Raw genomic sequence first — 14,239 nt, 5'->3', positions numbered from 1 at the left:
CATGTTTTTGAGCCTGGTGCAGATGTTCTCCCCCTTTGTAAACCTTGAGGTGGGTAAATAGTCTTCTTCCTAGCAGCAAAATGTCCCAAAGGATGAGCTGAATATATAGAACAAGTATATAGCACGACAAAACAAACTTAAATTATATTTGTCATCAACTTGAAGAATAGAATGGCTCTGTGGGAATGCTTCAGATAACAAGATATTTGCTTAACAGAATATGAGTTTCAGTAACTATATCAATTGAACTAAGAAGCAATTTCTTTTGCAAGAGAAGATTAAAAGGCAAGTTTCCCAGAGTTCATGTAACACACCTTTACGCACTTACACAAAAAAAGAAAGGAAAAAAAGCTTGGCAAGATAATTAACTAATTCAGTCTCGACTTGTTAATTTTGTTCAATAGCATTCCTTGAATTTAGTACTGTGACCCCAATACACTTCACTATTAACCATCGTAGTTATCAATCTCAAAATATTTATAAAGCTGCTAACCAATGCCAAGGTGTAACTTTTGGGGCCTCAAAAGAATTATTTTCTAAATTTGGTCAAAAGTTTCTTCTTTCATCCCTACTACTAATTAAGTACCTAGAGTGGGCGCTCACGATACCGCGGCTACGCTCTGCCTCATCCCCGCGCTGCCTCTCCTAGGTCCGCGCCCACGCCCCTGTCCCTCGACTCCGCTCCCCCTGCCTCGGCGCTGCTCCAGCAGCCTCCCCCTCCACACGCCCCACCCGCCCGCATCCATCGACCCACTCTTCACTTGATTGCTCTCTAAAAAAGAACATTGAGCATGAGTCAACATATCAAACAGAGACTTAAAACATCCAACTCATACCCCATTCACTTGCTCTAGAAGAAGTGGCATGCATCTTCGCTTTAACAAAGTAGTGGCATGCATATTAACTGCATTTTAGCTGAGAACTCATTACTCCTAAATGATATATTAACTGCAGACATATTGAAGACAGACTGTGCAATTTACCTGATTATTACACTGTGATTTAAGTCCATTTATATCACCATTAGCTCTGAAAATTTCTGCTGCATTCCGGTCATCCCTGTACCTGAAGAAGTATTCATTCTGCAATCCAAAACAAATGTGACGGAACTTGTTCAGCTTTTAGAGAACTAATGAGCAAATTTTAAACACTACAGATCACATGCTTCCCTACAAGAAATTTGACTGTGTAAGTGATGACACTACCTATTTTCTCTATTCATTACCAATCCATATTTATAGCAAGAAACAACTCATACATTCAGCCTATCAGAGTCTTTTAGATAAACTCTAGGTCAGTTAAAACAATCAGTATATTTGTGTATGCACATTTAATTATGACGTATGACACGTGGCATCAAATAAAAAGGATGGTTTCATAGAATGTCAAAGAAGCCAAAATGGCCTACAGACCAAAGTGCGCTCTAAAGTCTCTGAGTCTTTTACAGAACTTATAGATTGCTTAGACAAGGTAGCAGTTCATCCGGTCAGTCTGCAACTCAACACACCACACTTGGAAAATTATATTACTTGTAAAACCATACTTCTGTAGAACGGGCACATTTGAGAACGGGCAAGCGTTGATTCCACGCAACAACAGAAGGGAAGGCGCGCGGCTTGGAACCAAAACTGAAGCGTGCGTGTCATCGCTGGTAATGCATCTCGTCGAGGATGACGACGAGCGCGACGATGAAGGCGTAGTCGATCCCTGGGTTGACGGTGACGTTGTACGAGTTCTTCCCCAGCAGCGTGTTCACCACGCTGAACCGCCGGTCGATCTGCAACACCAACCGAACCAACAATATGTGTCAGTCCAAGAATAGGTGGGTAGGAGGGAGAGCCGAGAGCGCACTTGCCTTGGTGATGACGGTGTCGGAGTCGCCGAGGGAGACGGCGCAGGCGCCATCGTGGTAGCTTCCGGTGATCCTAAAGTCACAGGCCTGCTCGGCGTCGTTGCTGGCGAGGAAGACGCTGACCTTGGTGGGCCCCCGCAGCTGGATCACGGACGGCTTCACGACGCTGAACAAGAGGTCCCGCCGGGGGGAGCTGTCGCCTCAGAACACCTTCTACCGCCTGCGTTCCCATCGTCGTCCAAGCAGCGCCCCAGAACGCCACCCGAATAGGGCGAAACGAGTTGAATTGAGGAGCACGCGGCCTCCAGAAGCACGGAGGGGAACCACTTACCCGGGGTGGTTGAGGAGGGGAGCACTGGGAGCTCAAGGCCTCCTGCACGAACAGCGGCAGCGGGATTCAATCAACCGCAAAAACCCCAAACCCTAACAAATCTTCGTCGGTGCCTTTCACCGCCGCCATGGGTGGGGGAGGGGGCGAGTCGCAGGGGCGGGGGCGTGCTCTTGCAACTGAACTCTACCTCGCGGGGACGGTACTGGTACTTGCTGTGCACGGTGGCGGCGGGGTCCATGGACCGACACGACAGTGATGATAGGTACATCGTTAGCGCCGGGTTCTACTCCCGCTCTCGCGCAGCGAGGCGGCGGTGGCGCTTGCTGTTGGAGAGGAGGTGGTGGACGGGTTGAGATAATGGCGACGATGAGATTTGCGGGGACGGGGGAGGCGAGATTCGCGGAGACAGGGGCAGGCGAGATTCGTGGGGCAGGGGAGGCATCGCGGCTGATGAGGAGGTGGCGCAACGCACGGGCACAACCTTCCATTGATGCGATGCGAGATTGCGGGGCACGGACACGTGGAGGCGTGGTAGAACCGTGCACCACCCACCACTGTGGACGTCTACGATAGCATCTTAAGGAGCAGTAGAGATTTACTCCTATACCAATTGAAACGAACGTGAACGCGCCGTTACGCCACCTGCTCATGATTCGAAACCGATCGGGACAAAGGGACCAGCAAACCCGTGCAGGCCTGCGCCATTACGCTACAATTCATGCGAGTCGCTGGGCACTGTCCGCGGAAATAAACGGCCCATGATTAAGCCGAGATTGCGGGCCATTGGGGATCCATATATACTTCCTTTTATATAAGTAAACTCAATTATAATTGGGGCATGTCGTTGGTTGTTTAGTAGAGAAATGCCGAGCAAAGTTGGGACAAACAGGAGGGAGGATGTCATGTGTGGTGTGGCCTACCCTACCGAGACTGGCGACCCAATTCGATCTTGTGCTCCGGGGTCCGGGACTGGAGAGTAGGCAGGTGTGCTGGCCACGTTCCTGGGTTCCCAATTATGACGATGATAGCTCCTATGCAGTCAACGAAACTAGGTGGCATTTGTAATGGGAAATTTGTTGGCGTCTGGCCTTTTTCTGGACAGGATGATTTCCGATGCTTCCCTTCTCAATAATCATGTTCCCGTATCATGTCCTATACGAACTCGCAGTATCGTTTTACTGAGATCAGTCTGCAGAAAATTGACTGCACGGTGGGACGGCATCACGGAACTAAGATTTTGACCACAGAAAATCGACTAGTGAATTTCGAAGATTCCGTGCCATCTCTATGCAATTATTCACATGGCACGGATTAGCCTAAAGATTCCAAATGGCTTCTATGAATTTCCTGATGAGAGGGGGCAAAAAAACGCTGCAGCCACAGCCGCCGGAGTTCCAAATGGCAATGGCATTTCGCGCCGCTTTTAAAGATAGTAATAATAAAGAGACAACCAGCGCTCCGTGGTGCCCAATCGGCTTCTACATCCTAAAAACTTTTCCGCGGTGGTACAGAACATATCCTTATAGTACGTACTACCACTTTTTTTTATTTTCTTAATTTTGCAACACATGTACTTTTCTGTCGTTTTGCGGTAAAATGTTTCTGTCGCGCTAACACCATCGTCATATACCTAGTTAAAGATTCACATTTCTTTTTTTTTTTTTTGAAAAAGAACACATTTCTTATTTTTTGAAAAAAAGAAATTCGTCCAAACAAGTACAGTACGTACTAGTAAAATCAAGGGGGTGATTGGATTGGAGTCAAGAGATTCTGGCACTTTGCCCCCTGAAACCTGCTCGAGCACAGCTCTCCATACCAATGTGGTCCGACCAGTCCTTTCTCGCTAGCCACTAACACAGTGCACACTCTCGCTTGCTTATCGATAAATTCAAAATAAAAAATGCCGCAGAGCTTTCAAAAAAAAAGGAGGGAGAAAGAGGTAAAATAAAAAAGACAAGGCGATAAATTACAAAACAACCCCACCGCCAGTGGGCCCCACTGTTCCACGGTGCTTTTCCCCAGCCATCACGAGACCGCCCCCCTGCTCGCGAAGCCAGCCAACGCCACCACCAGTCCACCACCCCACCATCAGTTACTACTGCCTGCCTGCCTGCCTGCGTCTCTCCTCCAGGTCCAGGCTCCAGGAATCCACCCCCCACCTCCTCGGATTCTTTCCCCCTCTCCAGCTCCCCCGTCCTGCAGCCGCCTGCACTGTGCTGCCGCCCCGTTCGCCTCCCGGCCTCCAGCCTCCTCGGTTCCCGCGGTAAGCCGCTGCTTGCTTGCTTGCTTGCTTTGCAAAAGCCATCGACGCGGCAAAGATCTTGGCTTGGATCTGCGCTCGCCCTGCTTTCATGCGTTTCCTTGGACTCTTTGATTCTCGGGCTGCTGCTCGGTTCTTGGTCCTGTGGATTGGGTCCGCGCGGTGGAATTATGGCGTTGTCTGTCTCTCGTGTCAACATCGCCTGTGCTCTTTCTTCCCCATCTGGAGCGAGCGGTACGGCCGTGGAATTATTTCTGGGGGTTCAGTCCGTTAGCGGTGCCAAACGTTGCTTTCCTAGCAGTAAGTGCGGTTCACCTGCTTGTACTGAAGCAGTTGGTCATGTTCGGGTGGTGCCGTACTGTGTACATGTCCTACGGTTCTCTGCAAGCTTTCCTACCTGGTAATGGAGTCGTGTGGTACATCCGTACATGATTACAATTGCAGTCTGGTACCCGACTAGCTTGTTTCCTTCTTGAAAACCGAATGCCCCCTCTATCTTTTCTCCTGGCTGTTTGCTAGACCGAGTGAACATACTGCATTGCCCACGACAAAGATGTAATAAATGCCTTCTTTAGCAGAAGATAGGTGGAGATAGGCTGTGGACAGTTGGTGTCCAAGTTAGAATTAGATCTGATCTGTCCACTGTATTTTAGTCTGTAGTTACCATTACCAGTAGGAGGGTTCAAAGTTCAAACTATAGGGACATTTGCGCTTCTTGAAGCTCGTCTATGTACTCGTTCAGCAATGCGTTGTGTTAGACTGAATTGCGGGGTGCTAGATTTTGAAACCACAACTGTAGTGTGCCCTACCTGTGTTAGTTTTACTGCCCATTGTTCACCCTGAACTGCATTGTCTTTTTTGGGAAGATAATGGGAGAACTCCTAGGCTCCTGGATTTGCTACATGCCTACATTGGAGCTCTCAATTTTTGCTAATGCATAGCCAGCTAATACTTGGACAGAACACGATGTTCTAGTTTGTTTTATTTTTCTTATGTACAAGGCAAATGTGTTCTAAGATTGCAATAAAATCTATATGAGGATATATATTTTTGGAATGCTTCTATTTTGCAATACCTTACCGTTGGCCTATTCAAAATCCAACCAAATTCATTGCTATTATGTGTAATACAATCTTTAAACTATTTCCATGGAAAAATATTTCAGAGAACAACTATGCAGCTATCTTATCTAATTGTACCAATTTCTTGTGATTCTTGGTAGATTCTTTGTATGCTTATATCTCATTTGATTATGTGAAGGGAGGGCCATGAAGTTAAGGACAAAACGACCTGAATGGAAGTCCCTTGTGCCTCTACAACTGAGCAGATTGAGCAGGAAATCTGCCATGCGTTTCTTTTTGTTCCCCAAGGTTCAGTCGGCTGGTCAATCGCCAGATGATACCCCAGTTTATCTTAATGTGTATGATTTGACGCCAATGAACGGTTATATATATTGGGCAGGCCTGGGCATATTTCACTCAGGAATTGAAGGTTCTTTTTCTCTGCCATATGTATCTATCTTTTTTCCAGTTAACACGTAAGCTAATGCTGGTTCATTTTTTTCGCTATTTCAACTTTCAGCTAATTTCTCCTCTATCCTTGAAAAAAATGTAGGACTAGTATTAAAGTAAAACAACCATCTCATTATTCATTTTAGCCAACATTTCTATCTAGTACTGTGATCTATCTGCTATTTCATCCTATGGACTATGAAGTTATTGTTTTTGTCTTTGTTGTTGTGGTGGTGGTGGTGGTGGTGTGTGTGCGTGTTAAGAAAACAACCCTTTTGCTACATTAACAATCCCATCTGCATATAAGTTTGTTCCTTGCCAAAAGTTCTGTTCTGGCCATCAGGGCTTGTTTGGAACATGGGATTTTTTCCCCAAATCCTGTGTTTTCCATATGAAATTGAACTGATTCTTTTTAAGTTCCTGTATGATTCCTGTGAAAGTCTTTCTTTCGAAATAGGGCCAAAGATATGCATTGTTTCACCTTGCCTAGATGAGCTACATATTTAGATTTTTTGGTGTTCTCATTGATGTGTCTAGCTGAAATCATTAGATTCACTAGGTGTCATTATACCATATATGAACATGGACGATATCAGTGGGTTCTGTGGCTCTGCGCTATGCTGCCTTTGCAATAGGAAATAAAATATTGTAGAAAAAATGTATCTACTAGGCTTGGAAGATTATTGCTTTTCTTGGATGTTGTTGGGTTCATTTTATGTCAGGCTTCAGTGTACCAAACACCTTTTGCATCTGAGAAAGCTTGTTTATGAGATCAATACCCATGAATCCATATCATGGACCTTGAAAATATGGATCTTTACAGATCCAGAATCCAATTTTATAGGGTTCTAATAGTGAATTAAGAAATTTTCTTTCGGTTCCCTGCTTGTCAAATCTCTAGTCGTCATCCTCCCTTACGCTAGACAACTTTATAGATCCAAAATCCAGTTTTAGAGGGTTTAAGTAGTAATTTAAGAAATTTTAGGTGTCCATGAAATCTCTAGTACTCCTCCCTAGTCCTGCTAGCTAGATCTAGGAAAGAAGGGAACTAGGGAAGGATATGGGAGTGTTGGCGCTGATCTAGGCAGCGCCAATCATTCGGGTGTACCGCCTGGCAATGCCCACTGCCGCGGCGCGGACGGTTCGCGGCTCTGGGCCGGACGGTCCACGACTTGGACGCAGGAGCGACGCCTTCCCTGTGTCGCACCGGACGGTCCGCGATGGCGCAGGGTCGTCTTCCTCCTCGCTGGAACCTAGATCTCGCCCCCTGAGGGAAGAGATCTTAGGGCGCCCTGGGTCGACAGGTCACTCGGGGCGTCCCCAGACGACGTGGAGTTGCCTAGGAATTAAAAGATAAATTTAAGGAAGAGGTCTTGGGTGGACAACTAGATCTTGCCCCCCGGGAGGGGTAAGATCCTAGGGTCGTCTTGGGGACGGATCTAGACGACGTAGAGTCGAATAGGGGTGGAGGTGGATATGCGGAAGGCTATAACTAAAACTACACTACATCTACTCCTAGGGCATGAATGATAAAAAATAATTGATTCGATTGGAATGTGTTTGGGGGTTCTCAATCGGTCGTACCCCTTTATATTTATAGGGGAAGAGGTCTGGACCTGTTCTTAGGAGATAGCCAACAACTCCCACGTGATTAGATGGATAACCACACACGAGATAAGGATAATCACCTGAATTGATCTGATCGCGGGGCCGCGGACCGTCCGAGCCCTAGGCCAGACCGTCCGCCACTTTTGGTGCTCAATAGGGAGTAGGAATGGTGCACTAGTTTGGTGAATTCCATGTGGAGAACATGTAAACTGAATGGTACTCTCAGAGATGGGTAGCATTGCTCGCTGATCAGTTATGGATGGGGGGAACAAAAGTAATTTATAAGTTTGTTAAATACTCAATGCCACTAGAAACTGTCCGTTAATAAGTTGCATTTGAATTATCCTTCTGGGTTGGTAGGTCCTGTCTAATCTTGCCAGACATTTTTAACAATAGTAGTCTTTTTTGGACTAGCCTAGAGCCCTAGACCTTTCTCCAGGTTCATTTTCACTTTGTTCTCCATTGATAAAGTTTACAATGTTTGTATGTAGTTGGTTGTCAGAAACGAATAAGACTGAACTATATGCGACGGCATGATTTTTGGAGCATATGGATTCAGCAGAATTTAAATGGTGCAATTTTTCAGCTAGCTTTGGAATATTTTAAAAGGGTGATTTGTGTAATATCTTGCTGGTTGCCCCAGTTATTAAATGATTGTGGCATTGGCATTAAATTCTTTGCTTAACAATAAAAAAATGTCACATAAGTTCTGTTGTTCCTATGCAAATATTATAGATTTTTTTTCTCTACAATAAGATTTCACAACTGAATGCTCAGAAGATTGCCTCTCTTTTCCATTTACAGTTCATGGTGTTGAATATGCATTCGGAGCACATGACTTTCCCACCAGTGGGGTCTTTGAGGTAGAACCTCGCCAATGCCCTGGTTTCAGATTCAGAAAATCAATATTTCTTGGTACAACATGCTTGGATCCAATCCAAGTTAGGCAGTTCATGGAGCTGCAGTCAGTAAACTACAACGGCGATACTTACCATCTTATCACGAAGAACTGTAACCACTTCTGCAAGGATATGTGCTACAAGTTGACCGGTAACAAAATTCCCAAATGGGTGAATCGGCTCGCCAGAATAGGTACCATATGCTAATGCTTGTACTAGCTCATTGATTCCACATAGTAAAGGTGATAGTGATTTAAGTGGTACCTGTGCATAGTCAGAGTGCACTACGCGGCTTTAACGGTCATTACCACCATTTTTCACTGTATATTATTGTGTCCACTTTACTTTCTAGACATGAAGTACTTTTCCATCACATAATATCCATAGTTTTGAAGACGGTAAGGTGATTGATCCCTTTTTTACTTTTTAATATTGATATTTGAGAAAGTGTTTAGGAAAAAATATTAATAACGAAGAGAAAAAGGATAAAGAAAATAAAAAGAACAGCCTAGCCGGCCCAAATCAGCCCAGCTGGCATATTAAAATTAGGTTAAACCCACTCACGCCATCTCTCTCAGCCCTCTCCCTCTCTCCCAGCTGCACCAGCCGCCTCCCTCTCCCCCTCTGCCGTGCCGGAGCTCCCACTCGCCTTAGGTTCCAGAGCAAGGCGAGGAGGATGCCTTACCTCTCTGGCTCGTCTTACCGTCTAGGCGACACCTTGAAAACTATGACCATATCACAGTGTAACTCAGTAACTGTGCACTTGATGTGTGGCTGGCATTAACCTGCAAAGAGTCAAGATATTACTAGTGACTAGTTTCATCCACGAAGAGCAGTATAAAATTCTGCCATATGTTTTCAGCGGGCTGTTGACTTCGACAGCATGCCCAACTAAGGGAATCGGGGCTGCTCTGACTACGTGACTGTTTGGTTCAGCTTTTTTCTGACCAGCTTTTCTAATAATCTGGCTATGAGAGAAATCTAAGTATCATAGGGATTGTGAGCGGAAGAAGATGAAGGTGTACATAGGGTTCATGATCTAGAAAGTGACGAATTCTTACTATTGCAAGAACTCGGCCAATTATGTGTTTGTGCTGATTTTGGATGTTTTTTTACTAAATTGATTCTTGTAAAAGCGGGTTAAAAAGTTGAGTGTTTGATAGTCCACGGTATCTTTTGGTGGCCAGAAGCTAAAAAAAAGCTGAAACAAATAAGGCCCATATAGTTTCTGCCATGCTGCGTTTGTACTTCACTTAGTAGGACTGTTGTGTATGAACATGGAGTTCTTGTTGTAGCCTTTTTATGTGAACTTCCTGGTTCCTATTACGATGATCAAGTGCATCTTCTCCTTTGCAGGCGCCATTTGCAACTGCCTTCTCCCGGAGTCGCTTAAGATCTCTCCGGTTGGCCATGACCCAAACAGTCAATCCGAAGACTCGGAGAAGAGGCGTCTGAGGAACCCATTCAGCTGCTTCTCTTCGATCTCGAGCCACCGGCAGCTGCCGTCGTCATCTCCTTTCCCACCATCTCCTGTGAAAGGGGGCCTCCCCCGTTGCTCGTCGAGGAAAAGCAGCACGGCGTCTCCGAAAAATAGGTAGCCTGCCCTGGGGCGCGCCCCTGCGTAACTTCCGAGTCGTCGTGCTAATTCCTGCGGTGTCAACATCTGGATCCGCACGGCGAGTGCTGTGCTGTGCTGCGCTGTAGCTTTCTGTCAGGTACTTGTTTTTTGGTCGGTAAAAATCAGATGCCTGATGTTGTATCATGTAAAAAACCCCTAGCGACGTGTGCTGCTGATCTGCCTCGCAAGATCTGTTGGGAGGGTGAATTGCCACTCGGTTCTACCCGCCGCCTATGTACTCTACTCAGGGATTTGTATATTAATCCATTATTCTTTCAGCTGTTGGAAAAAGCAAAAGCTCCTGGAACCATCGCCCAGCTCTTTCGTGACATCTGTGGACTGTAAAAGAAATTCCTCCATCTGCAGGTTGATTTTTCTTCCTCTTTCTTTCTTTCTCTCCAGTGTTTGTACCTCACCAATCATACAGCAAGTGCATAACTTTTGTGACGGCGGGACCAGAGCCGATTGGACGGTAGCACCGAAATGGGTGCCGAAAATTCTGATGCCTGTTCCAATCCTGTAGCACAATTCCAGGAGGGGAGCGGTAGCACACCGGATAAGAATGCGCCTCTAGGGAGTAAGCAGTAGTGGTGGTGCTCAGTTCGTCTCCGCCGTGCCATGAGTTGAGCCATCCCCACACCTGTCGCTCGTGAGCCAGAGGGACACTGCACCGGGGCGACGGCGTACGAGGGAGAGACAGAGACGTGCGTGCTCCTCCGCGCGCGCGAAGCCCGGTTCCCGAAGGTCGCCGTCACGCAGCGGATGGACTGATCCATCATCGGGTTGTGACGGGAGCCGCGAAAGAGAGAGGCCGCCGCGCTTTTCATCAGGCCATCTCATCCATCTTTACCAGGCTTACTTATCTCCCAAGGAGGGAGAGAAAAGGCGTGGAGTGATGCATGGCTTTGATGCAATCATTAGCTGTGGATAACGCATCAGTTGTTTAAGTGCAGTCGGTTAGGATGCCTCGATCACAGTCACAGAGTCGTAAGCGGGTTGATCTTTCGTGTATGCTCAACACAAGGACATATATGTGGATATTTCGCACAGGACAACAAGAAGCATGTGGTGACTTTTTTTGTCTCAAAATTTGCTGGACGTACGTGCTAGTCTCATGTAGCCGTTTGAGTCTGAAAGCGTTTGCGCATCTACTGTTCCAAATAGCAGCATGCGTCTGTAAACAAGAACATTAGCAATAACATCTACTCTATCAGTTTAAAACTTTATAGCTTTTAACCAAGTTTTTAGAGAGAGAGAAAAAAAAACGCTATAAACTATAAGTTCAAATAAATGTACTGGACGAGGCTAATTTTATATTGTAAACGTTGGTGTATTTTTCTATGAACTTCATTACAGTTAAAAAAAGGCTTTGGCTGTAATTTAAATTGGAGGAACCAGGAGAGAGGAGAACGGATCGTGGTCGTCCAGGTATTATATATATAAAAGATCAACTTGTTGTTCTAAGAGAATTTAACTTGTGAAACAGCCCAGAACTCAAATGAAGCCCACTCAAATGGGCCAAGTACTAAGAGAACATTCACCAAATAAAGCATCTACAAGCATGCATTTTCTGATTCCGATTAACCCCCGTTCCCCCCAATATTACATCGCAGAGACCACTGGTTCGATCATGATAAGCGCGCACTTGCATGATAATCCACACACATTTACAAAGATTACCAGCTGCTACTAATCTACATGGCTTAACAAGTTACTACTGAATAGATCGACTTAATAATTATCGTCAGGAGACATTGACTGATCGACGTCGTCGTACTGACAGACTATACTAGTGACCTTGATTGCTACTACTGCTACGCGCGCCCTGCAAATCGGTCCATCCATCCATTAACACGAAAATAGTACCTAGCTGATAGGCCAGTCAATCCTTCCTTCGTCTTGTAGCTTCCCTCCTCCTCCTCCTGCATGCTCGTGGATCAGTTGAAGTGGTCGTAGTCGTAGACGACTCCACCGAAGTAGGCGGGCGCGAGGTCCATCATGTTCATGTAGCTGTTGTAGGCGTACTCGGTCATGTAGGCGAGGTCGGCGGCCTCCTCCGGCTCCACCCCGAACTGCCCCACCTGCAGCGCCGCGGCCGGGTGGTGCGTCACCGTCGAGAACGACGACGAGCTCGGGCTGCTGCTCCCTGCGCCCGCTGCGCCGCCGGCCGCCGCCGCCGCCGCCGCGACGAGCTTCGTCTTCTCCTCCTCCACCTCCGCCAGCCTGTCCTTCATCTTCAGCAGCTGCAACGGACGGATTACGAGACCAATTCAGCGTCAGTGACTACCATACCACGCCGAGGACACTCGAGGTTCGCGGATCAGTTACGTACGTACCTCGGTCTCGAGGTGGCAGTTGTGGAGGACGACGGCGTCGTGCGCGGCGCGGAGCTTGGAGAACTCCTCCTCCATGAGCTTGCTCTTGTGGCGGGCGCGGCGGTTCTGGAACCAGACGGCCACCTGCTTGGCGTCGAGGCCCAGCTCGGCGGCCAGCTGCACCTTGCGGGGCGTCTCCAGCTTGCGCTCCTTCCTGAAGCTGAGCTCCAGGAACCGCGCCTGGTCGTCGCTCAGCCGCCGCTTCCTGGCCTGCTCGTCCGCGCCCTCGCCGCCCTCCGCCGGCCGCGGCTTGCGCCTCCGACGCTGCCGAGCCTTCTTCTGCTCACCACCTGGTAGCACATGTACATTATTGCGGTGCGCGCCATGGATTATTACTCGGTACATATTGATGGTACCAGAGAGAGAGAGAGAGAGAGAGAGAGAGAGAGATGAAGGACTCACCGGAGCCGGGGGTGGCGGCCTCCGCGAAGCTCTCGGGAAAGACGAAGGACGGGAACAGCAGCCTCTCTTCCTCCTCGCAGCCCATGGGTGGTTCCGCTCCGCTAGCTAGCTAGTAGCTACACAAGCAGATCACGCAGGAAACAGCGAGAGAGAGAGCTGCAGCTGTTTCCTTCTATATATGTACGTAGTAGATCCACTAATGCTCACTACTTGGATCGGTCGTCGTTGATGGTTGCTATGTACAGGCAGTTTTGCTCGCTCTGCCTCTGTAGCCTGTACTAGGACTAGGAGTAGTAGCTCGGATACAGGAGTGTTAGCTGTGTCCTAGTCTGTGAGCTCGGAGTCCGGCCCCGGGATTTATAGGCCGGCCGGAGAGTGGGAGAGCGAGCGGGCGTTGCTGTTGCTGTACCCCTACTTGGGTTGGTTGGGACTTGGGGGTGATAATTTGGGAGGGGGGAAAAATAACTGTACGCAATCAACTGATATAGTTAAAAAGACAACCTACAAGATACAATCCACATTTTTTTATTGTATAGTTCAACGATAACAAAGATTATGTGTTGTCTAAACGGCTGAATCCCATGCACTTAATAATAGACACACATATATAGGAGAAGTGGATAGGTTTTGGAGAAAGCAGGCGTGTGGTGTGTCACTCACTCGCCGGCCGGGAGGAGCTTTGCGTGCTAAGCTTAGCTTAGCTGCCCGTTGTTGTGCTGGTAGTTTATGGACAACGGAAAATTAACGAGAAGGGAGGGGTTGTGTGATCGGTAAAGCGAGGCAGCGACAGCAGCGAGATTATTACATGACCTGCCAACCAGTTAGCTCCATCACCATCTCGCGATTAATCTAACAGCGCAGTGCCGCCTTTTGTCGACAGGGACGCGCGACACACGGCCGGTGGAAGACGTGTTCGGATCCATCATCATCGGTGGGTTTTCGTCGCGGCAGCCGTGAGTGTGAGAGAGTGCTGGGTTTGATTTCGTGCCGCAAGCCTGCCCTGCCAGCACCAGCGTCCAGCCAGCCGGGTAAATTTGACAAGTCCGCGATGGTCGAATCAAACACGCGCGTGGGGGGAACTACTTCTCCACAAATAAACCGTCCAGCTAGCTCCTCGTTTTCAAACGCTAAAAAGCTGTAGTACTCCCTTCGTTTTTAAATAGGGGTGGCACACAGTTGACCCTTTTCGGTTCGTATTTCTATAAACAAGTAGATCGCATCCATGCTACAATAACTAGTGCGTACATATGTATATCCAACAATTGCTGCAGGGATGATGTAATAATTGAGTTGTAAGGCTGTATGCATGCAAATGCAAAAGGCCGGAACGATGTTTCCATTTCCAAAAAAAAAATATCCAACAAATGCTCAATTTTGTTAGAA

The 14,239-nt window shown here is 47.4% G+C and overlaps 2 protein-coding genes and 1 pseudogene across 2 annotated transcripts; 1 reads left to right on the top strand and 2 right to left on the bottom strand.

The window, feature by feature from the left end:
* Positions 1 to 1,572: 1,572 nt before the first annotated feature.
* LOC103644499 (protein LURP-one-related 15-like) lies at positions 1,573 to 2,421 on the bottom strand (annotated as a pseudogene).
* A 1,829-nt stretch (positions 2,422 to 4,250) lies between these two features.
* LOC100272295 (DeSI-like protein) lies at positions 4,251 to 10,359 on the top strand. Its single transcript, NM_001146782.1, is given in 4 exon segments — positions 4,251 to 4,446; positions 5,704 to 5,934; positions 8,367 to 8,654; positions 9,818 to 10,359. Coding segments are annotated over 3 exon segments (753 nt in total). The 5' UTR covers positions 4,251 to 4,446; positions 5,704 to 5,711; the 3' UTR covers positions 10,060 to 10,359.
* Positions 10,360 to 11,617: 1,258 nt separating this feature from the next.
* Positions 11,618 to 13,154, bottom strand: LOC100274482 (uncharacterized). The gene is made up of 3 exons (NM_001148841.2): positions 12,857 to 13,154; positions 12,416 to 12,744; positions 11,618 to 12,322 (listed from the first exon to the last, which is right to left on the bottom strand). Exons 1-3 carry the CDS (start codon positions 12,939 to 12,941, stop codon positions 12,017 to 12,019), a joined length of 720 nt encoding a protein of 239 aa, NP_001142313.1. The 5' UTR covers positions 12,942 to 13,154; the 3' UTR covers positions 11,618 to 12,016.
* Positions 13,155 to 14,239: the final 1,085 nt, after the last annotated feature.

The sequence above is a fragment of the Zea mays genome, chromosome 1 (genome assembly GCF_902167145.1).
Source record: "Zea mays cultivar B73 chromosome 1, Zm-B73-REFERENCE-NAM-5.0, whole genome shotgun sequence".
Classification (NCBI taxonomy): domain Eukaryota; kingdom Viridiplantae; phylum Streptophyta; class Magnoliopsida; order Poales; family Poaceae; genus Zea; species Zea mays.
Note: the sequence above shows the minus strand (reverse complement) of the source record. Positions and strands in the feature narration are given on the sequence as shown.

Bases quoted from the DNA above. Each gene is read 5' to 3' on its own strand.
- LOC100274482 (NM_001148841.2), bottom strand. From the start codon at position 12,941: ATGGGCTGCGAGGAGGAAGAGAGGCTGCTGTTCCCGTCCTTCGTCTTT. The intron at 12,745-12,856 runs GTGAGTCCTTCA...ATGTGCTACCAG, and splicing joins GGCCGCCACCCCCGGCTCCG to GTGGTGAGCAGAAGAAGGCT. The intron at 12,323-12,415 runs GTACGTACGTAA...CGTCCGTTGCAG, and splicing joins ACTGCCACCTCGAGACCGAG to CTGCTGAAGATGAAGGACAG.